This window comes from Excalfactoria chinensis, chromosome 1, assembly GCF_039878825.1.
Source record: "Excalfactoria chinensis isolate bCotChi1 chromosome 1, bCotChi1.hap2, whole genome shotgun sequence".
Classification (NCBI taxonomy): domain Eukaryota; kingdom Metazoa; phylum Chordata; class Aves; order Galliformes; family Phasianidae; genus Excalfactoria; species Excalfactoria chinensis.
The window spans coordinates 5124820-5148300 of NC_092825.1; the positions used below are offsets into that span (position 1 = coordinate 5124820).

At 41.1% G+C, this 23481-nt stretch overlaps 1 protein-coding gene across 18 annotated transcripts in view; it reads left to right on the forward strand.

Annotated features, from left to right (window-relative positions):
- CELF2 (CUGBP Elav-like family member 2) overlaps nt 1–23481 on the forward strand; it is a 545978-nt gene that overhangs the window by 309093 nt on the left and 213404 nt on the right. For 2 of the 18 annotated variants that reach the window (XM_072354443.1, XM_072354451.1), the window contains exon 1: nt 5803–6071. The exons of 11 other annotated variants lie outside the window; for them this stretch is intronic. In XM_072354443.1, coding sequence (XP_072210544.1) covers nt 5998–6071 — 74 coding nt within the window. In that variant the 5' untranslated portion in view covers nt 5803–5997. Of the gene's footprint in view, nt 1–5758; nt 6581–23481 lie in introns of those variants that run through there. 5 more of the 18 variants (XM_072354512.1, XM_072354502.1, XM_072354521.1 and 2 more) reach the window with 5 other exon arrangements.

Here is a 23481-nt window from a genome sequence, read left to right on the forward strand (position 1 = left end):
GATTGTTTGTTATTTCTGAGGACCAAGATGTATGCTAGGCACTTCACGAATAAATGAAAAGAGACCTTAAAGATGTTGCAAATTGAGTGTAAGGCGAGGGCCAATTGTTGGCGGTGAAAAGGAAAGAAAAACACGTAGCAGCAGTGAGTGGGAAGGAACACAGAGGTTAATGTTATGAAGATCCTGCAGTTACTTAAAGGTGCATGGCAGTAGGTTATTTTAGATCCTGTAATAAACCCCACAAATTTGATTCCATTTGGTTTTTAACAAGAAGTCTACTTCTGCCTCCCTGTCTCTTTTGATGTCCCTTATCCATCCTTTTGCAACAGCTTTTGCCTGTTGCTTTGGGAATCGCTTTCCTTACCACTAACTCCAGATCCAGCCCTTATCTGTACCCAGCCTATACCACCCTCTTCCCCTGTCTCTCCCACAACAACCAGCCCCCAAGCTGGACGAAAACCTTCAGGAGTCTCAAAGTGGTGATAAAACGGGGGAGTTTTTATTGTCTCCTAGTAGCTGTCACAGTGGGTTTGGGCTAGGATAAGAAATGCCTGGTTATGGTGGGCTTTTTGCCTGCCCAGTGAAGACATTATTAATGAGAATGGAGCTTCACACATATGAGCACCAGTGTCTGATCCCTCCCGTCTTGTCACACAAGCTTATGCTTCTTTACCTGAAGATACTATAACAGCCAAATCCAACCATATGAAGTCTCCCTTATAGGTTGGTCTTCTAAGGTTGTCTGGAAAGGTGTTGGGTTGTTATTGTTTTTTTGCCAAACTGCCCATTATCTACAAGGAAATCAGATTAACCCAGAACACGCAGAATCCTTTTACTTTACTGGTTGGGTTGTGGTTGGTGTTGGAATCAGTGAGTGATAATATAGTTCATAAAATACAAAATAAAATTTTGTTAAAAAAGAGGAAAGGGGGAAAAGGGAACAGGAAAAAGAAAGAAGAAAGAAAAAGTCAATGCCTGTTGCCAAGTTTGCAGGAGGACTGAGTTGGTCTTGTGTACCTACACATAAGGGACTACACAAAGGCAACACGTATAGATCAAAAGCAATGCTCTTCTATGGGGTTGTAAACAAACAACAGGAAGGTGAGGCTTGGTCCTAGATCACCACGGAGAGACCAAATAAAACACATGGGACTGGCCAGACGCTCAGCTCTAGCCCCAAACAGGATTTGACTCCATTAGTCATAAGTGACCATCCCAAGTATTTGAATGCTGTTAGCAAAGTTGGGTGTTCCTCCACAACTTTGTAGAGTATGTCTGTCTTGTGCCACAAAACCTTGCCTCAGTGTTCCACAAAGATTTAGTTATTACCTGCGAAATGGAACAAAGGCCTCATACTCAGAGTGTGATGAAATCACCCGTTCGGTGGTATAAAATAGAAAGGAAAAAAAAAATATATATGAGTAGGAAGTTTTACTATAGCAACCAAGTTTACATAATATCAGTATGCTTCAAGTGAAAGCTCTAGAAATGCTTGATTTGAGGTACCTTTTTTCCAGGGCTAATTTTAAATGACGTTTATTTCTGAAAATTACTGCTTAGCTGCCTCTGAATAGCCCATAGGTTCCTCCTCACAAGCAACTAAGATTTCAGTACTCAAAATTCATTGATCACTTCTAGCCAATAATTTAATTTTCTTTTAAAAGGCTTTTGGTTATCTGCAAAATGTTTTGTATTTCAAAACACGACGAAGGGAAAGTTGTCATGTGTTCTGTTTCATTTCAAGAGAAAATGTAAGGCAAATAGAAATTCCTTACTGAAAGGTTAAGGCTTTTTAAAGCAAAACTTTATTCCAATGTCAGACCTAACTGCTAAAGATGGACTTGTTACAAATTCTCAAAATACTTGCAAAGGGTAAAATTGTGCAGAATTGGGTCCATTGCTTTGGCTGCTCAAGGAATTTTTACTGCTTTTCACATTAATTGCTTACTGTTTTCATGCAACTGTGCAGCTCTGCACAGATGCTTTGTTCAATTTATGCTTGTGTGCTTTGCTTTTCTTTCCATTGCCTTTCTTGAACCTCCAGAAGTTTAGCCCATGCACTTCCTGGCTCACTGATAGGCAGGCAGGCTCATTTCCTACCACAAAAACAAGATGCTCTATTTTCTTCTATTAGCCATGCTACTCCTTCCCAGCTCGTGGCTTACCCAGGAGGTTATTTCTTTGTGATAGATAGCAAACACCTGATTTGCATTCACTAGTACTATCTGGACCAGAATTCCTTTTCCATTTGCATTAGTGCAAGATCCTGAGTTATTCCACCAGAGTCATTTGAGCCTGCTCCCAATTTGCACCACCACTGCTGAGATCTGATTCTGCCTCCTCTCCTAGAAACTTGCTTTGATGCCAGAGATAAGCTGAATCCAGAGCATGTTCATTGGCTTAGGGGAGAATAAAGCAGAGGATTTGAACTCTCTTCGTGCTGCCTTGCAGGCTTGGTGGAGAGTGAAGTCACTCGGAAACTTTCCCTTGAAGTGATTCCAAAGGTAGCATTTCCTTGGTGCAACACTGGGGGGCAAGTTGATTAAAAGAATCAATGGCAATTAAAGAATGAGTGAGAAGCCGGGTTTGGAGAGGTGAGCACTATGCTGGATTTGACTGTGGAACATGGATGGCAAAGGATGGGAACAGTGGTGGTGACGTCAGAGTGAGCTCATATACTTCTGAGTGATCCGACAAGTCCTTTGTCTTTCTCCAGCCCTACCTCTATTGCGTGGGTTTCTTTTTGCTTTGAAGAGGTGTTCGCTTTCAAAGGCTGAATTGTTTGGAGAATCGCATCTAACATTATCAGTTTGAAAAGCCATTTAAATGGTGACTAATCTGCAAATGGGAGGTAGAACTGCTCTATCTGCTTTGTTAGACTCATGGAGAAACTGAGGCACTGAGAGTGAAACCGTGGGACAGATGGGGTCAGGGCCTCTGAAATGAGGGCAGGTTGTGGAAGAGGCATTTGTAGCTGGAATTGAGTTAAATTCCCCAAACTGCTGGTTCCAAATTCCAGGTTCCTTCCTTAAAATGGCCATATGCTCCACTAGCTGAAAATGCTGAATACCAGTGGACAGTGGTTGCACAGCAATAATGAAGCTCCTCTAAGCTCCTGTTTACCTCTATTGTCTGATATATACTGTGGAAATTAATGCAGCTTCATTTGCTATTACCTCTCTCCATTTCCCTCTGTACTGTAGTAACAGACCAAAGCTTTATTTATTTTTTTTTTTTTTTTACTTCAGCAGTGTTCCTTCATTTTTAATACAAGCTGCTATTTTGCACACTGGTGCCCGTCAGGAATGTGGCAATACCATTACAGATAACAGAGCCAATGTGCAGATTTTTGTTGTTGATTTGTTTTATTTTCTTTCTCCGTGCTTGAGACTTAATTCATACATAGGCACTACGTAATTTATGTTTGAGAACCATATGATCTGAATGCAGTTTCTCCCTATAAGCTTTCTTTGAGTCCTATCTCAGTATCTTTTATAGGCTGGGTTTCTTTTTGCATTTGACCCTGTTCCTGCCTCTAACTTTTAAATGGCAATAGCAAATGTGCTTTGAAAAGTGTGTTACACTGTAGTTGTTAAATAAAGCAATAACCTATGCACTTGTAATGCTTTCTCTATGACCTACTTACATACTACTTCACCCTCCTTATAGTATGATTAAAAGCTGCTTTGAATCCACTATTCCCTCAAGGGATTTGAGGCTAGAATTTAACAAACTGCTGAGAAGGCTTAAGTCAGTAAGAGGGCTTCCCTACAGCTTCTTCCAGCTAATTCACATGTAATTAAAAGGAAAATAAATATTTCAAAAGAACATACGTTCTAATGAAGCATTTTTAGCACTTACACCTTGTGAAATGGTGAAATGGCAAATTTATAAAGATCTCACTATCTCAGAGTCAGATTTCTAACCAAACTATTTGTGATGCTTCCCCCCTCCCCGTCCTTTCCATCCTATGGCTTTTTAGCCAGCAGCGGTGGAAATGCAGACCTTGAAAGTGGCTGGGGAGAGTGACGTCTCTCAGATGTAGCACCAGCAAAGCAATGGAGAGGTATGGATCCAGCCACACGGAGTGAAGGGAGGGTGGAGACTTCTTGCAGGAATATCTTCATCCTCACAGAGCCGTCTGCATTTCTCCCAAGCTAAAACCTGCCCCTTCTGCAGTGGCAAGATTTTGAAATTGAAAGTTAATCCAACTCTGCTCTGGGCTGGATTAACCCACCATGGAGGCCTCAGATCAAAACCCAGGTGGCTGCATCCAGCTGGAGAGAGCTGTGCTGGTTTCTCCTTTTATTTCCACTTTGCACTTATTTTTTTATCCCCTCTCTAGGCCCACGCTCTGGCGGATGGCTGGCGGAGAGGAATTGTGATCAATGGAGTAAAGGAGAGGCATAGCTTTGCTTTGTGTTTCTCTACAGAGATGTTTAGGTGCCACGGTGCTGAGGACAGTATGCAAACATATAGAACAGAGCAGATTAATAACACCATAGATATCTGTGCAGGACTGCAGCTGTCCTACGGGGATTACACCGAGGGCCAAGCAAACCTTTTCTTTCTTTAGACTTGCAAAGTAGGCAAAAATTTTAGCAGCCTGAGGGGTTTTTCTTCCTTTTAACTGTTTAAAATGGAGAAGTACCTTGAAGAGTGCAATAAACTGGACTCCGAAAACTCGCCTAGTCTGTATTTTTAATCATCAAATCGATAGTGGTCAAAATTTAACTAAAACTTGGTGCGATTGATAGCATATTCATGCATTGGACTGACTTAATTTTATTCTGAAATACTACTGGAAAAGTTTAAGTGTAGTAGTGCTTAATCAGTGTTTGTTGCTTTTTTCGAGTGCTGATTATCTGGAACAAATGGAATTATGAAACGTGGAGAGAGATTCAGAATGAGAAGCAAATACAATGCAGATAAACATTTTGTCTGTCTAGACTGCTCAGATCTTTCAGTAATCTTTGCAAATATGCTAATATTCTTTCGCCCGGAGCTGCTATGTACTGAAGCAAGGAGATTTTGGAGAGGCAGAGGAAAATTTATACAGATTTTCAGGGGGCGGAAGCGTGGGGGGAGAAGGAGGGAGGCTGCTTCTCCTGCTTGTATGTGTGGAACTGGGTGTACGTCTTAGCAGTGTCACTTCTGGGCCTTTGCTGTGGACAGTCCTCAGTGCAGCACGGCTGGGAAGGGGCTTCTGGAGTGTTATAGATGTGAGGGGTCAGTATGTAAAATCCACCGATACCTACTGAAATCCTGTTTTTCGAGCAGGTGGGGTCATTGTCCCAGTGTCACCTCATGAAGCAGTGCCCCCAGTTCGGGTGCTGAGGTCTAAACTGTTTGGGTGGGCAGAGCCCACTTATACATCCCCCGTGCCCTTTACGCGTGGCGAGATGCCTGCAACTTCCTACCCCACATGCCCCCCTGTGACAAAGATGGGGGGGGGAGGGGGGTGGAAACGGACAGCGCGGGGTTTTTTAGGCATTCAGAATGAGGTCTTCACCTCAGTGCCTTCTGCAGCTCCAGCAGGGCAAGGCTTGGCACGACCTCTGTGCCTGAGGAAGGGGCAGCCGGCGGAGGCCCCGCTTGCAGCAGCCGCCCGCCTCAAACTTTGAGCCGGTGCTCGGCGCGGTTCGCGCTCTCCGCGTGTGCCCCGGGCGCGGCGGCGGGGCTCCTGCTAGGCCTCTCCCCGGGCCGGCGGGGCCCACCGGGGGCTCAGGGGTTAACGGAGAGCTGCAGCGGGGAGGTGGCTCCGCCTCCCCGCTCAGCACCTGGCGCTCCACCGACAGTTGCCTCAGCAGTCGATTTCGGAGGGGATTGGCGGAAAAACCAAGAGGGGGAGAGAAATGTGACAACTGCCGGGGCTGGCGGCTGCTGCGGGGAGGCCTCCGCACCTGTGCCTGCCTCTCCGCCGCCCGGCGCAGTTGTGGGATCCGGCGAGCCCCGCCACATCCTCCCTGCAGACCGCCGCCGCGCCCGGAGCCCAGCATGACTTCTTCGTTCAAGCTGGATTTCCTTCCGGAGATGATGGTCGACGGTCGCTTGCTGGTCTCTGATAGAATGTAAGTGGCACCGGGCTTCTTCCCTCCTCCCTGCCAGCCCAGCCGAGTGCCTCGCAGTTGCTTTGTGCTCCCCAGAGGGCCGGGATTGGGGCGGCCGAGGGAGAGCTGGGCGCTGGGGGGAAACGTGAGCATCGCTGCGCCCGGGCTGCGTGCTGTGCAATCAAACCCCGCTCCTCGAAGCCCGGTCCCGCTTCCCACGTCCTGATGGAGCGGCTGCATCAGCTGCGAGCGCACGGGACCGAGAGCAGGCAGAAAACAGGGCTCTTTTCCTCTTCTCTCCCTCTTTATTTCCTAAGTTCCGACAGCTGTCTGGTGCAGGCAGTGTTAATTAGCACGGGGCTGTGCTTTACGTGCAGTTGGAGCGGAGATAAGGTTTATCAGGAGGTGCCGAACGCTGGAATTTCAGGCAAAGAAGCGTTTCCCTGTTGCCTGCCACCTCTCTATTAATCTCGATCTGAAAGTTTCTGTGATCATCCTCTTGGGCTTTGCCAATTGACAGGAATTTTCAGGTAACCTCAGCCTCGGGGCGGGGGGGGAGGGAAGAAGCACAAGCTAGGAAAGGGGGAATGCCGAAAGATATGAACGCTGAGCGCCGTGCTGTGTTTGTATCGTTTCTAGAATACCTTTTATTTTGTCGCTTTTTCTTCTTTCATCAGGGTGACAAATGTGCTTTGAGTTGCATGAGAATGAAGCCAGAGGCTTTAGCATTGACTCTGCACTGGAGTTATTCCGGTTGAAGCAGCGCTTTGAGTTACAAATGTAAATAAACCTGGGCATGCAGCAGTGACTGTCACCTGCGATTTGCACAAAGCAGGCTGTGTACTGTGCCCCCAATCCAAGACGATTCCAACTTTTGTTGCCTCTTACTGGCAACAAACTTTCTGCTTAGGTGGAACGCTTCCCTTGGTGTCTAAGCAGAGGCATTTAGTAGTAGGCAGTTGTTTAGGCAGCTAGGATTTAGTGTGATAAGTGTGATGGAGAGGGGGCAGAGGGAGAATCTCCTTCATGGGAATGGCAGTTATTTAGTCTTTGAAAGACAACACAGTGTAAACGCTGCCCATTGCATCTGGTTAGTGATCTTAATTCAAATGTGTTCTCTGCTGTCTTCCCCCTCCCCCACTTTAAGGTCTGTTCTTATTGGTATCGGTCAGCGAGGCTGAGTTGGAAAAGATGCTGTATTTCTCTCCTTTTGCATAAAAAATAGCGTAGGTTTGCCTGCTAGGGCACCAAGTTGCACTGAACATTCAGTTTGCTTGCCTTGCAGTTCTCCATAGGGACTTGACGCAGCCACACTTTCCCTTGTCTTCACCATCTCTGCTTTGATTAGACTTTCTACCTGCTGTCCTTCCAGGCAGTGAGAAAAGCTGCCTCTAACAGACATCTGCAGGCTCAGAGGCATTATTAACTGCATCTGATGATGCCATGTTATTACTTGGGCTTATATAACTTTATCTCCAACTTGCCCCTGGAGGGGGGGGTACCATGTCAGACTCTTCCTTCTGCACACTGTCTGTGATCTTCTTCTCTGGGAGACATTCACGATGTATTTTAACACACGTTGAAACACAGTCGGTGTTCATCAGGCACAAGTCTTCATGTGTGTCCAAAGAAACAAAAATGACTCTAGACCTACATCTGCTTCAAAGCAGATCTGTGAATACCGGGGTGGGACAGCAAAACTGAGGGGGAATTGCTCCCACGTACACATCCTTGTTGGATTTTATGATGGTTCCTCTTATTTGTTGCAGAGAACACTTGTAATTTCTTGAATGGAAAAAAAAACTTTACCTCCTGCACCTTCAGTGGTTGTGTTGTGTTGTTCTGGAAATGCTCCCTCCTTGTATTAGCCAAGCTTTGCTTTCCTGCCAGTCAAAGTAATTGTGGAGATTGTATGATTTCAAGGGATCATGTGTCATGCATACAAATTAATGTTGAGAGTAAATTGCTGTTAACTAAGGGAGCGTCCATCCCGAAAAAATCTTGAAAATAAATGCTCTCAGTGGAAGCTTTCCAATGCCACCTTTCTAAAGCTGTGTAATTTGCTGTTAAAAATGTTATTTCGTCCCTCTAGCAACATGCATTTACGTGCCAGTCCCCAGCTCTCTGGACTAATCAGTGCTGAAGAGAATGCAGTTTGATTACGCATTAAGGGTCAGGGGCATGTTCACACCTTGCCCTTTGGCTGGCCCACCCCAGACGTGTAGTGAGACACCAGCAGCGTGCTGTGCTGTGACAGTACAGCGCAGAGCATACTTGAAGTTATGATGCAGCACGAAACTTTTAACCTCACCATCTGGTCTAGCGATTGAGTATAGCTTCGTTCAGTCTTTAGCAGAAAGGAATTTCCTATTTTAGAGTGAGGCAATTAGCGAGATGCATGTAAAAATCTCTTCTGTTTTGCAGTGAAAATTTGCAGGACTGGATTTTTTTTTTCTCTCTTTCTCTTTTTAAAGCCAGTGGCAAATGAGGAATTGGTGCCATGCAGTATCACTTGCACTTCACGTTGTTTACACATTCAAAGGTTCTGTGCAAAAGGGGTTATTTTCGGTATTATAAGTTCTTTCAATGTGCAGTAGGGAAGGAGGGTTTTCATTTTTCATATCTATTTTGCAAATCCAATGCTGGCTTGATAATGAAAATACCTCTCTTAAATTAATTCCTCTCAAATGTTGCTGCCTTCTTTGCTTTGCTGCTGCTATCTAGACAAATATAAGTAAAACAACATCAGATACTTTGAGCATGATTATTTAGTGTAATTAAACTATATGCATAGCATTACTGTGCCTGATTAGTAACTGATTGGCAGTTTTACTGGAAAAAAAAAATCATTAATGGAAAATAACATTGGAAAAATAGACACTTCAGGATATGAAACATGAACTTCTTGTTTTTTGAGGGTAGATGGCAAGTTGGATGCTCTGTCCATCACTAAGTATTGCAGAGATCATTTAATACTGTAATTGAAAGATCAGAAACTGTTTGATGTTACTTATAGCTTGCACATGTTTTTGAGGAAGAACCAAAAATGAAGGTACAAATGGAAGTGAACGTGTGTGTATTTGTGCAGGTTTGGAGAGGGTTAATGGTTCCTAAATACAGTTGCAAAGCATAAGTTCATTGTAATTTGCTTAGTAATTTCACTGGGTTATTTGTAGATGTCAACAAGATGGTTGTAAAGCGGTTGCTTTGACTATTAGCTATTCGTCGTTGTGAATCCCTACATTGATTCGTGTACTGGTGCAATACCACAAAAGATTTTTGGTTTTATGATGTGCTTTCTGCTGCCTGGGATTTCCGTTAATGTAAATGAGAAATAGCCCTTTTTTATTACCAAGGCAAACTCAGATTTTACTTCAGTAGTTCATATCTGGGTATCGTGTCAATAAAACGTGATACCCTTGTCAGATAGCTTACAGCAGTTCACATGCAGCTGCTTGGGTTCTGTGGCAATTATGCACGAAAGGTATTTACTGTTGAATTTCTCTTCTTTTTTTTTCTTTCCCCCAAGATAAGTCAAAATCAGATAAGTGCAGTGTGCTGATTTAAAAGGCAGTAAAGATCAATCTTCAATACTCTTTGCACTCATTGTTTAATAAAGAAAGGATGTTGTCATTCATGGGTTGCTCTTGCTCTTAACAAACAAACAAAACCTTTCCCCACTAAACGTGCAAAACAGGGACTTTCCCAGCATAAACTGGAGGTCATAACATTTTTTTAAACTTCACCTCAGGGGATGCTCAGCGGACTGTCAGAACTAATTTATCAGCTACCTGTTCCTTTTGTATGTAGAATGTCAAACCATGAGTCGCTTACTGAAAATGGATGTCCTGCTATCAGCTGTTTTGAATCCATAGCCTCACCTTTGTGCTGGCATTTCACTTTAACTTTGCTTTAGCAGTAGCTTTATTGGATGTAGTTATTTGAAGCTTTATTTAGGTATTGTGGCTTGTTGCTTAACCATAACTTAATGGACCACGATTCCCTGGGTCATTCTTGAGAGACAGCGCAGTAAAAGGAGAGGAAAATTCTCGATTGTTGACAAGAAGCTTCAGAAGGGAACACAGATCTTTAGGTATCGACTGAATGATTATGGTTCTGGGCTTCCTTCTCCCTGTCCTCTTGCCTGGTAGCTGACTAGAGTCGCATTCAGTATTTAGCCTACCATAACTCTTAGCGCATTAATATTTAAATATATCTTCCACTTCCTATGATGTGATCTCACAAGTTTTTAAGCCTCCCCCACATGTATTCATCATCCAAATTAATCATCACTTATGATTGCTTTAAAAACTTTGACAAGTCTAAATATTTCATTGGCATTTTAGGATGTTTGATATTTTATAAGCATATGGACTATTCAAATTTCATAATTAATTCATAGGTTAGTATAAAAATACTTCACCCAACTGGTATAGGAGAAAGGTGCACAAAATTCAGTGGTGTTTAGAAACTCCTGGAATAAAAGGAATATGTTCTGGCGAGATGGAACCCTCTGGTTCCATCTTATAACTTAATCATAAAAAATGTTTTTCATATAGATAGACAAATTCTTTTATTGTTATTATTTTTACTTTCTTCATTCCTACAGATGGTTTCCTATAGTGGATTATTTCTCGTGTGTACATACAATCGCATCTTTTGACACTGTTTCCTCTGATTATAGCAAACTGGTGGCTGGGTAAGGCTAACCAGAGGCTCAAGTCGCAATCTACAGAATGCATACGTAGAGCGAGGATGAGCTTTACTTAGCGAAGATGTGGGAAGGCAAGAAAAAAGCCTTCATAGGTGCAGAAAAATGCAGGACCTAGAATTCTTATTTGGAAAATAAAAACTAATTAGGGCAATAAATGTAATGTTCTCAAATAATTGTGAAATAATTATTCCCCTTTAGAATCTTCGTACTTTAATTGCTTTTTCTCCCGCATTCTGCATTCCTCTGTAAAGGAATAGAAGCATTCGTGTTCCCTTCAGGATTTCATTTTTCATTTGCAGTAAGCTGCTGGCTTTCTCATAAAGGTTTTCAGAAATATGTTGCCTTAAACGGTGTTGTTCTTCCATATGGTGTTAAATATTATAGGTGAATGGCAGCTGTTGAAGTGATAAATTCTCTCTACTCGTCCAGATAAAGCACCTTGAGATTTAGTTGTGTAGTTTATCCATTCACTGTACCACAGATTTATAATCAATTCCTCATTTTCATTGAAACTGTATTACATAAATAGGACACTTCAGCAGTGTATTCTCTTTGCTCACAGCTTGATCCTTGAAAAATCAGCTGACAATAGTTTAAAATTATAATATTAATAAAAAGAAGATCATCTGGCCTTCGAAATGACATCTGAAAGCAGCTTCTGTTTTGTGTTAAATCTTAATTACTGTATTTAAATGAATGCCTAAATGAGCCGATTCACAAAGGAATTGCCTACTCTACCAGTAGTGCCTGTTTTGGTGATTTTTTTAATTTTTTAATTTTTTTTTAAATTATTTCCTTTGGATTTAGACAAGTTTAAAGAAGAGCTTGTACTGAAGCTCAGTTTTCTTGCATCCTACAACTCAGGTAAAGTATTGTGAGTCTGGTCCCTGCTGTGGGACAGTATCTCTTGTCTGGATCCTCTTGCCCATAAAATGATGACAGTAGTACTTGAAGCCAAGCTCAAGGCAATGTTTCTCAAGAAACCCCAAGTTCAGCGGGAAGGACTCCGTGTTGACATCCTGACCATTATTTTCTGAGCTCATCCATTGCTCCGTGTAAGGGGCAGCATATTTGTTTGCTAGAGAGATAGAGGTTTTTGGCTTAGCACCAGGGAGGGGCTTCTATGCCATGCCTGTACATGCGGCAGCCCTGCTGGATCCCTCACCCTGGGAGGAGGCAGCTGTGTCCAGCTGTTCTCTGCTTGTCCTTCCTTCTGCTGCCACCTGGGATGCTCCATCTGTTGTGAAGAGGTATGCAGGGAATTCATGTCCTTTCTTCCCCTGTTGTGCTGCAGAAGTTGAGCCGTTTCACTTTGCCAGAAGAACAGCAGCCCAAGTGTTCATATTGTTTTTACATCCCAGTTCAGTTCTTGGATTGTTCTGTGAATCTTACTCTGAGGTTTTAAAGTTTACAGCATTAGTTATTTCCATAAATGCAGCCCTTGATCTTAAAGATCAGTAGATCACTAACATAATTTCATTTTTTTTATTTCCTTTCTCAGTGTAAATTACCATGCTAAAGCAAATACAGCTCTGAATGAATGGCCTACCACAGAACGTCTCCCAGCAGTGTGATAACAGGTCATCACAATGCTAACCTACAGCTTTTTCAGTTTCTTGCCACTCAGATATTATGGCCTCTATGCAGAGGGGTTGGTGTGTGGGTAAGATCTACCCCTGCGGCCTGGGTGTGTGCAACTCATTACCCCTGGGTGTAAGAGAGGCAATTCCTACTGAACCAAACTTGAGCCTTTCAGCCCTAAACCACACTGCTTTTATTGCTCTCAGTTACTCTATCAGTGTTCTTGAAAGTGGTTCCAGACTGATTGCAAGTCACAGTTGACGAGCTATTTTTTGTTTCATAACCTTGAAAATGAATGAAAAGCCTTCATCTTCCTAATCCAAAGGCACGATACTGCCTTCTTGTTTGATACATACTCACTCTTCCCATTCCTCGCTTCTCCGTGGCTCTGCTCTGCTGATTCAATCAGAGATGCAAAAAATAAAAATCAGCAGCTCGCTTGACCCACCACCACTCGTGCCATTGACTGCAGACCTCGCTGGCACTTGGTCCAGTGGCACTGGTTGGCCTGGCGTCACATAAGTGCACTTCATTTCCCTGAAACAGACCCAGGTAATTGAAAATTATTAACTTCTGGCAGAGGATAACTGTATTTGAAAATCTACAAAATCAAGAGGTCTATTCTCTTCTGCTCTTTATTTATTTATTTATTCTCTGGCTCATCCAATTGCCTAGCTCTGTCAACTTTCCTCTGTAATTCATTGTTAATGAGAGAGACATCTGGCTATGTCCTTTATCAATAAACACTTTTATTTTTATTTTTAATATTTTACCACCAGATGGATTGTAGAACAAGCATTGGGAGTCTGAAACATTGTCAAACATGCTGCATGCCCAGTGGCTATATCTTAAAGAAAAACCTATTCAGTAACTGGTTTTCATACCAAACGCTGTAGAAAATACAAGTAGATGTCTGCATGCCTACTTGATTTCACTACACTTTTAAGTCAACTTGGTTGCCACATGGTGTCTTCTGGGTAGGAAAGTAATCCATTGTATCTTTTCTGTCATGTATCTATAAAAACACACAGAAAAGCTGATTTTCACTAGTTGGAAAATGAACCTTCAAAAAATAAAATTTATACTAAATTTCTTCTAAGATCTTATTGCATGGAAAAACTTTTCTCCTTCTTCCTTTTCCTTCTCTTTTTTTCCCCCTCTTCTTCCCCCCTGATTTCTTCAAACTTTAGCTTCCTTATCCAAAACTACTTTTATCCCCTGGTGCCTAAAAAACAACATACTTAAAAATAAATAAAAGGGGGGGTGGGGGTGGTCTAGGGTTGGATTTAAGGTTAGGGGGGAGGAGGGAGGGAGGCAGGCAGGTAGGGGAAAACATTTGGGGGTGGGATTACAGTGCCTATTTGAGATTTGTTGTGGAAATCCTCACTCCTTTTGGATTTTTTTTTTTTATTTATTTTTTTTTTTTTTATTTTTTTAAAATTGATTCTTAGCAGTATCCTGATTGGAAGCTGTTCTGGAGATTTTTTTACAACAAAAACCTAAGTGCCCAATTAAGGGATAGCTATAGATTTAGATGATCTCTAGAGGGAAGAATACAAACATTATTCCCGTTGTCCTAAATTGATACATGTAATGCAACTTCTTTAAGCAGTGCAACTCTAGGATTGCAACACGAGCATTGGCTGTGGCTTCCACAGCAGGTTCAGAGTTGCCAACTCCTTCTGGAAATGAGCATTGAGTGGGAGGTGACCAGGGGGAAAAGGAAGAAATGAAATTAGTGTTTAATTTTGCAGTATGTGGAAAAATACATGACAAGTGAAGCAGTTCTTAGAAAAGGAGAAGAACGTCTCTAGACACGTAAAGCAATATTATCTGATATTTAGTTACAGACTATAGCCTGCAGTCTGTGTTCAAGCCAAACTTCCAGTGGGTTTACAGGAGCTTGGCTTGAATGAGGAATGCATAATGCTCTGCTTTGCTTCCAGTGCCAGGCTGGCAAGCTGTGAACCAGGAATTGCAGCACTATAAATGTTTTTTGCATTCTTTTTTTCCCTATGCTTTACATCAGAGCAAGATTCAACTTAGAAACCAGAGTCAACTAACCTGGGAGATACTGTGCTTCCTTGCTAGCCATACGTGTTGCTGTTGTGATAGAAGGTAGTCAATTTTATTTCTCCCAAGAATTAAAATTGAGCTCAAGTCGGGGTGGTGTGAGGTTTGTTCATTTTAAGCCTTTTCACCTTGGCCAGAGAGAAGGATTCTTATCGGTGCCTGAGGGTTTCTCATTTCTCACTGATGTGCATCTCTCTCATTTGGCTGCAGAAGACAGAATACAACTCCTTTTAAGTTGCTTTGCTGCCTGAGAAAGAAAGACCAAATGCAGCAGCTTCATAGCTGGGCTCTGATATTGTGGAGGGAAGTTCCACAGTGTACTACTGACTTCTAAGCAACTGTTTTTGCCTGATTTCATTACTGCTTAAGTGTAGCATGCTGGACCATGTATATTTATCATTAAGGCAAGGCAGCGTAGAATAAGTCTTCTGAGTTTCAGTATCTTCTTACCATACTCTTGCCTGTGCAGTTCTGCAGTGTATTACTGGAATGGAATGAAGGTTTATATGCCTTATTATATACAGTAGAGTGTAACGTCTTTGAGGCAGGTTCTCTGTATTTTTGAGTATTTTTTCTGCAGTGACTGTTACAACAGGACCCTGTAGACCTTGACTTAAGGTTCATGCATTTCACAGTAACAAAGAGAAGCAACTTTTCAACTTGCTATATACAAACCCTTCACTTGGAGCAAACACACAGTAATTCATAGAGGAGTGTGTTTTTCAGCCAGAAATATTGTTTACAGTACTTAATTTGGCCCAAGCAATTTCCAGCAGCAGTGACCCATATCTCTGTTTTCAGCATCTTACTCCAGGCTCTTTTAGGTCATTTCTTTTTCCTGTGTGTGTACAGTTTATCGGATTTGGGAAAAGGTCCTTCAGAATCGCCACTGCCTGTGTATCTTTGCCTAGGAGCAGCAGGCTGCTTGTAGTGAGAGATCCACACAGGGATTCAGAAAGGAACAATTTTCAGCTTGCCAAGATGCCTGCATTGCTACCTGGAATCTCTGCAGGAGCTGGACTCTTCTGGGCTGCTTCTGTGCCTTTTTGCTCCTTCTCTCCTCACCTCCACATCAGGGGACACTTAAACTTCTTTGCTCTCCTGGCCTTCGGAGGATTTGAAGGTCTCTCAGCATCCCCATTCTCTTGGTTCTTATACAAGTGAGAAAGGAAATGGAGAGGACTGCAGCTGCCTTCCATCAGTCAGGTCGTTGATTTTCTTGTCGGATTTGAAGACGTAGATATGGAGTGAATTTGGAATTGAGACATGCCAGGCCCCCATCTAGAAAATCTGTGGAGAAAGGTATGTTTTTAAATAGGCTTTCATAAAAGATGCAAACTCAGGATTACTTAGTGGAGAAAATCATTATTTAAAATTAATGTTATTTTTAGAAAGTAGAGCATTGTTTATGTTAACAGGAATGGAGATTTGATTTTTAAGCCAAGCAAAGCCTCAAATCTCAGAAAATGCAAAATTGCTGCTGATAATTTTTGAATGCAAACCTGGAAGGCTTTGCTGAAACTTAGAAGGAAATAAATCAACTCCCTTCTCTTTCTTCAAAACTCTTTGGGCAAAAAAAAAAAATAAAATAAAATCTGTAAATATTTAACAGCAAATAATCACATTGCCAAGAACCAGCAAACAAAGCCCTTTTATCCAGTCCTATAATATGTTGTAAATAATGAAAAACCTAGCTGAATCTTTTTTTTCTTTCATTTTAATCAGTGAAGAAGCTTAGCATCTAGCACTTTAAAAATCCATCAACATAGCTAAGACTTGTTCCAGGCTCTTACCACCTCATGTCATATTTTTTGTCTGTCCTTGACACATGCAGTTTGCCCCGCTGATACCTGTTTAAAATGCTGGGAGCCTTCAGCATGTGCTACTGCATGTTGTGTGCCTGCATGAAGCCTTCCCCTTTTCTGCCTTTCAAGGTATGAACTACCCTGTTATCTGCTTTTAGCTACTGCTGAAAGGTTGCTGTGACCACTGGTTCACCCCGTTATCAACATCCATTAAATATTCAAACAAACACCTCTGTGCTTCCTACCCAGCTGCTGTAGTGGAAGAAGTTCCTATAAATATCTTTATTTTCCTTCTTATTTGATAAGAGAAGTAGGAGGAACCCACTGAACTTAGAGATCCTCTTATAAATTATATCAGAACTGTTTAATGATTTTATATTCTTAGTTTCCAGCCAGTGGCTCATGTCTTGAGATTCCCTGGTAGTATGACCATCCTTTGTAGTCGTTGCTCCGTTACCCAACATGTTGCAATTATCAGCACTGATTATGTTTTTCCAGGTCTTCAGGAGATATGGATTTTTGCAAATGCCAAGGCTTGCTGAAGTTGATGTGCAGGCTCCCTTTGATTTTAAAGGGGCTCTGTCTCCAAATGTACCATGTATAAATAAAGACCAAAGATTTATGTGACTCGGACAGATTCAGTGTGACAAGTTTGGTTGTGGTTTTTGTTGGTGGTGTGTTTTTTTCCTTGCTTATGAAAAGCTGTATGCTTCTCTCTCGGGCCTCTGGAAGACAAGTATTTTGGTGGCTGTGTTAGGAGTCCCAGTTAGTACAAGTGCTGGCTCCTAAAGCTCAGAATCACAACACTTCATGAGATGGAGACAAAGTTACTGTTGATAGGAATGTGATCTGATGTTGTCCTGATTGGTCCTCAGGATTTTATTTATTTATTTATTTTTAAATAATAAAAAGTTATAAAGTCATCTATCTTGATCTGGTATTCTGCTAAGTTTAATGGTGTCAAAAGACTTTGCAGTGAAACTGTGGGCTACAGAGAGATAAGAGTTACTGCTTTGTTCCTATGCTGGGTATGGGATACTTTACAGTACTGAGGGTAATGGAAGTAAAAGTAGAGTGTATGTATAGGATAGTATTAAACACAATCCTTTTCGTACTGAATGTTAGCTTGTTGAAATGCCTCTACTCTTGGCAGAAGACAAGCTTCATAACCTAATAGGATGTGATTTGAGTGGAGTTTTCATGCCCCATGTGCTCATTGTGTTCTTGCCACTGATGCAAACATTATCTATAATTACATTTTCAAGAGACTGAAAATTGCTGCCTTTGTGGAACAGAAATGCAGCTGAAGAATGGAATGTATATCCTCTCCACCCTCATTATAAGGCTTATAAAAATCAAACTATAAGGCCCACTACTGTAGCTTTCAAATGCAGGAAACCAACACAGTTAGCCCGTGTTACAGCGCTTTTTTTTCATTGAAATTTATGACCTTTTCATGATAAAGCTATTGTTGTTACTTCCAGTAGTGTGTGGTTGAAGCTAGTCAAATTTGTAATTGAGATTGCTATAAATAAAATAATTAGTCAGTTGATTGTTTATTTATAATATTATTTTCATGGATCTGCGATTATATTCCCAATTGGTAGTATGGTCTATTATGTAAGCCCTAACATGAGTGTTAAAACTTCCTATCATGCCATGTTGTGGAACAGACATATTTTTCAGGAGAAGAAAAATGATACAGAAAATACTATTTTTTATTTTTTTTTCCATGCTTTTCTTCTTTGCACAAAAGGCTCTTAGTGTTGCAACTTATTACAACTAACTGAAGCACCTCTTCCTTGCATTAAAATGTTACCATTTTGTGCTCCAATTGCTGAAGAAATGGGAATCATAACCGGTGGGGAGGAGATAAATGGCCTTGATTTCCTTATTATACAGAGCTGGCACTGGAAGCTTGGTCAGAAACTTTGGACGGGAGATGACCAATCCTGAATTGTTGCAATGTGCTTTTTTAGAGTAGGAATCCATGGAATCAAATATATCAGTTCCTGGCATTAGCTATAGTTTATTTTCTGCCTACCTCGAGAATATCGGGCATTGGAATGGTCTCTGAAAGTGGAACTTGACCTTATGGAGATAACTACAGACTGTGTTTGAATAGAAAATAACATACAGTTGTTGGTCCTGTGATTCACTGCATCGAGGAGAGTGGGTGGAGATGTTTAATGATCACATGAATTCTAATAAATAAGTACAGGATGGTCCTGAATGCCTATGCACCCATGAGCAATTAATGAGTGCATGTGGGTAGGTCGATGAATTTATTGCCAATAGCACAAACAGTCTGAACTAAAATTAGTGTGTTCTCACTGCTATCCTTTCATTTTGGCTGTTGGTTTTTGGTTTGTTTTTTTTTATCCTGAAGAGAAAATTTGGGTGCTTCTTTTACATTCATTGTTTTTTGTGTATTTTTAAGCAATTTTAAAAAATAACTTGATCAACAACAAAAAAAATAATGCTAGTCTCATTATATTCATTCTTATGGCCGCTTAGGTTTCTGTGGAAGGGGCTCCAGGCCATATTACAGCCAGGGAACACAATAAGGGCAATTAGATCCTGTACTTCATGCAGTCACTGCCCACACTGATAATTCTGCCTCCAAGTTCTGCTGCCTGATTGCTGCAAGTTACGCACAAGAACACTGTGGTGATTGAGTGCTGGAGATCCCAGGACAGCTTCTATTCTTAGTGGTCCAGCGAAACTTATTAAGAAAAGTAATTAGAACAAAGCTCGAGTACATTAGCCTCCTTAATGCTCTGAATTCTCAGAGCTATCTTCAACACTGGCAACAGCTGTTTCTAGTAGCAAAATTGAAGTAACTTTGTTGAAGTTAAACCCTCCTTTGGTCTACACGTCATAACAGAAGTATCTTCTATATAACAGTATCAAGACACAGACAGATGAAGGGATTCTTCAAAAATCTTTTTTCTTTTCTTCTTCCTCGTTTGTTAAGTCTGGCAGGTTAGGAATGTTTTCTCTCTGCTTGTACCACTACCCAGTGCTGTACTTGGGCAAGGAATAGTTTCTGCCATCTTGCCAGAGATTTGTTTCTCTATTGGAATCTAAAAGGCATTCTTAGAACTATTCAGTCTTGTCTGATGAATCAAAATTTTCTTTCTTCCAGAAGTTTTTGAGGGAGATTTCTTTAGTCTTTAAACTACTTCAGAAATGTGAGAGGCTGCCTTCCTGAGATGGGAAGATTCAATAGAGATGATGACCTTCAACCGAAAGATGGGCTCTACTGAAAAGACTACAGGGAGAGCTCTTCCTGAATTTCCTCATCATGTACCCAAGCACATTCAGTTTGCATACTTATATCTTTCAAAGGAGCTCTCTATGCTAATGCTGATATAGGTGGATAAGGAGTTAGTATCTTTTGGCTCTAGGATGCTCAGTCAGGTAGGTATGGAGAGTTCAAACCAGGCAGGAAGATGGATTTCTAGGTTTTTCAGGCCTGAACTACTCACAGTCACTGAGCTCGCAGTGTCTGTTCTATAGAAGGTACTACAAGCTATTTTTCTTTCCTTTTGCCAATTAGCTAACAATTTTTAGGTCTTCTGCCACACTGAGATTTTTTGTCTTTGTTCTCCAGTTGCCTTAGAGAGGTCTTTTGACTGTACTGTTGTTCAAGGTCAGGCAGTCTTGTCTAATGTCAGTCCTGGCAACGTGCAATCTGTCCAGTGAATTTAACTGAGTAACACGCATTTGTTCTTTTTAAAAATAAATTCCCTCATTCAGGGAAAGCTGATGAATTGCAGGAGTTGCATGGCAGCTCATATGTCTGTGAGCACCTGGAGAACAGGTCAGAAGACCCATGGCTGTGACCCACCGGTGCTCTGGTGTTTGATTTCCCTTCTCAGCCACCTTTAGATCAATGAGAGGGGTGAAAGATTGTTTTCAGTAAGTTGGATTGTTCCTGTGTTGCATTAATTGTGACTCATTTCAGATCTTTTTGTCTTAGGTTTCCAATTGCACTGAAAATACCACCTTTATTAATTTTAGATTTTCATCGATGCTTTCTGATAGATGGAAAAGAATTGTCCCAGTACTCCCAAAGCAGTCTGACTTTTATCTGGTATTATAGACATGAAGATTCATGTTAGTTTCACAATCAACTTTTTAATAAAATACATTGTTTAAGTATAAATATTACAGTAGTCTGAAAAGATTCTGTTACTACATGCCTTAAAGTGGCTGCTTCCCCTTGCTGAAGAACGGAGTTCCAATCCTCAGGCTATTTTATTCTGTAATGCTAATAGCACTAATACAGTATCATTGTATTTGAGGCTTCAAAGATACTATACAAGCATTTTCTTATGATTCCCTGATCTTTGCATTTATACCCAGCTGTTTGTTATTCAGTTCAGCCATCAGCATCTAAGTCTCAATGGACCATGTAATATGCAGCTGTAGCCAGATGTAATGCTTCCTATTCCTAAATGTTTCTGTTAGAAGCTAAGAGTGGCAGGCTAAAGACTACTGATAAGGGTGTTGCTTGCATTAATTTAAACTCTAGAGCTACACTGATTCTGTTTGGCAAATTCATTCCATGGCCAACAAGCAGAGCAATATTTCCAATCTCCATCTTTGCTAGCAGTGTTGACATTAAATACATCGAGTATGTCTGCGCTGATACAGAATGTACTTATAGTGCTAATTCAAATAGGAGAAGGATGTCCAATCTGCATAAACAAATATATTTTCAGATACAGTTCTATTTAAAAGAGATAAAGACAGAAAGGCGCCTGTTCTAAGCAATGACTCCCTATAATGTACAACAGCTCAACAAATCTTCATGCTCTTTAATTTCTTGTTTTCTATGGATAGCTGGGAAGCCCCTACGATGGCTTGCTTAAGCTGCAGTCAGGGCTTGCTCCACTCAGCCTTTTTGCCTCGGGTGCTGGTGCAGTAAGGAACTGGTGTTCAACTTTCCTGCTGTGGCTCACTTTGAAGCGTTTGGTTGGCTGTTTTAGTTGGTGATGGGGTTTGCATACTGGCTCAAGAGGTTTTGGTGCAGTCCTTGATGTTAGTATATGAGGAACTGTGAAATGCCTGTCTTTTGTGTACTGCATGCACCTCAGGACGCTGGGTAATCCTCCCAGCCCAGCCAGGCTGCTTGGGTGAACAACAGTGTCTTGCTTTGGGTTTAATGTGTGCCCAGGATGCTGTAGAGCTGTAGTTTTCTGATTCCATACATGTTCATGTTAGGATTCCAGAGCATTGCACAAAGGATTTGATGTGACTGTAATGAATTGCATAGGCAAAGTGCTTGTTTGAAATCAACTCCATTAACTTGGAGTACAAACCATTGCAAAGTCAACAGTTTTTCTGAGTGGCTACCGCCAACCATCTCTTTTGAAAACACTAATGGGCTGTTTAATTAGGTGATGAAAATTGTTTACAGTCGGCGATCTCAAGTTTTGTCACTTTAATAATGCTAAAATTCAATCTCTTCTTTGATTCTTGGCTACTCTCTTCTTGTTTCATAACCTGCTTATGTCTAGTTTAATTCACTTGCGGGTATTAAAATTGAACCTCTCTCATACAGCAGTGTTGTTTACTTAACTGCACTGTCATTGGAATAGGTGGAGAATGCACAGCAATGGTTGTTAAACAAGTATAACATTGCCAGAGAATATTTATATTTGTGGAAGATGAATAGTCAGCTCAAAAGGAACCCAACTACACAGGACTTAAAGAAAATCTTGCAAGTAACATCTGGTTTTCAACTGTTCCTCTGCATTTCTTGATCTTGGGCTGTGCTAGCTCCTGTTCAGCTGCTGGGTTGATAATATGTCACTGAGAATCTGAGAAGGGACAATGTACAGAAGTATCCTTATATGCTTGATTTTAGTTTTGGTGGTTGCTGTACAGTTATGGCCAAGAGCAGAAGTTTTCTTTTAATTTTCTGATTTTTATTTTATTTATTTATTTATTTAATCCTTAGGGCAACTGGTAAAAATAGGAGAGGCTGAACTCACTGTTAATTTTTTGAATGTTGTTATCCAAATGTTGTCTGGAAAAAAAAAATAATAAAGTGAAAAGTGAACTGGAAGTGCACCAGGAGATGCCTGGATCCCTTTCTTCTGGTCCTGCACCATGTCAAGTGAACTCAGATTTTGGTTTGGTTTTCAATAGCATTTCCTTTGTGGCATGTATTTTTCAGGTGCTCCCTGCCAAACACAGGCAGATAAACAAACTGGCAGAGGCTGTAGGAGGAGTGTCTTTTAGGGTTGAGTTATTTTGTTGGGTTGGGGTTTTTTTGGGGGAACGTGATGCTTGGTTTATTCAGAAATCAGTGTTGGTGCTAGATTGATACAGGGATATGAATTCCTACAGCAATTCTGAACTTCTCATGTGTGACCGCAGTTAGGTAAAGGTTGTGCTTCAAGAGACCCAGTCCCATTTCCAAAATGTGTATGATGGCTTTTAAGTCCCAATTACTTTCAGCAAGTCCTAATTTCCTAGTATGCAGCTGTGCAAGTGTTCTTTAGCCCTGAAAGCCTGCAGCTAGGGCAAATCTTCAGCTGTGATATTAGAGCAGATGTTATTGTGGCAGTTGTTTATGAGTGACCACCTAAGTATGCGACAACAGGAACAGTAAGAAGGCTGTATGCGATGGAGCAGGCATTTTCAAGCATGATATTACTCTTTTAGGGTGTTTTCCACTGCTGCCTTGTGTATTTAGCTTTCTGAAATGGAGGTAAATAGTCAAGCTGTGAATAGTTTTACTCCAGTGTCTCTGACATTCCTGGATGTCTGGAAAGCATTGTGATGCTGGTGTAATTTAACAGGTGGTTTACTGTATAAATAAAATAGGTGAGGAAGAAAAAGTGTTTATGTTCAAGGATTAGGATTGCATAAATAATTCAAAGGAAGTGTGCATTCTTCCATCTTCAGGCTGCTGTATTCTTGGGAAGTTCTCTAAATATGCATAGAAAATGCAAGCAAAATGTTTTTTAAAATTTCTAACTGCATTTGCAATTTTCTCCCTAGGGAGCAAACAGATGAACTGAAATAAATAAGGTTTATTTTACAGCTGTAGTGATAAAGAAGCTTGACTTGAATAATAGCGGAAAGTAACGAATGCCAAAGTTTGCAAGAATCTGTCACGTATCTTTATTATATAATCAAACCAAACAGTTGGGAATATGTTCAAATGCTAATGTCACCCCCTACTGAAATGCTATAGTTCAACATAAGCACAGTTTTAAGAGTAGCGCTCAAACTCATT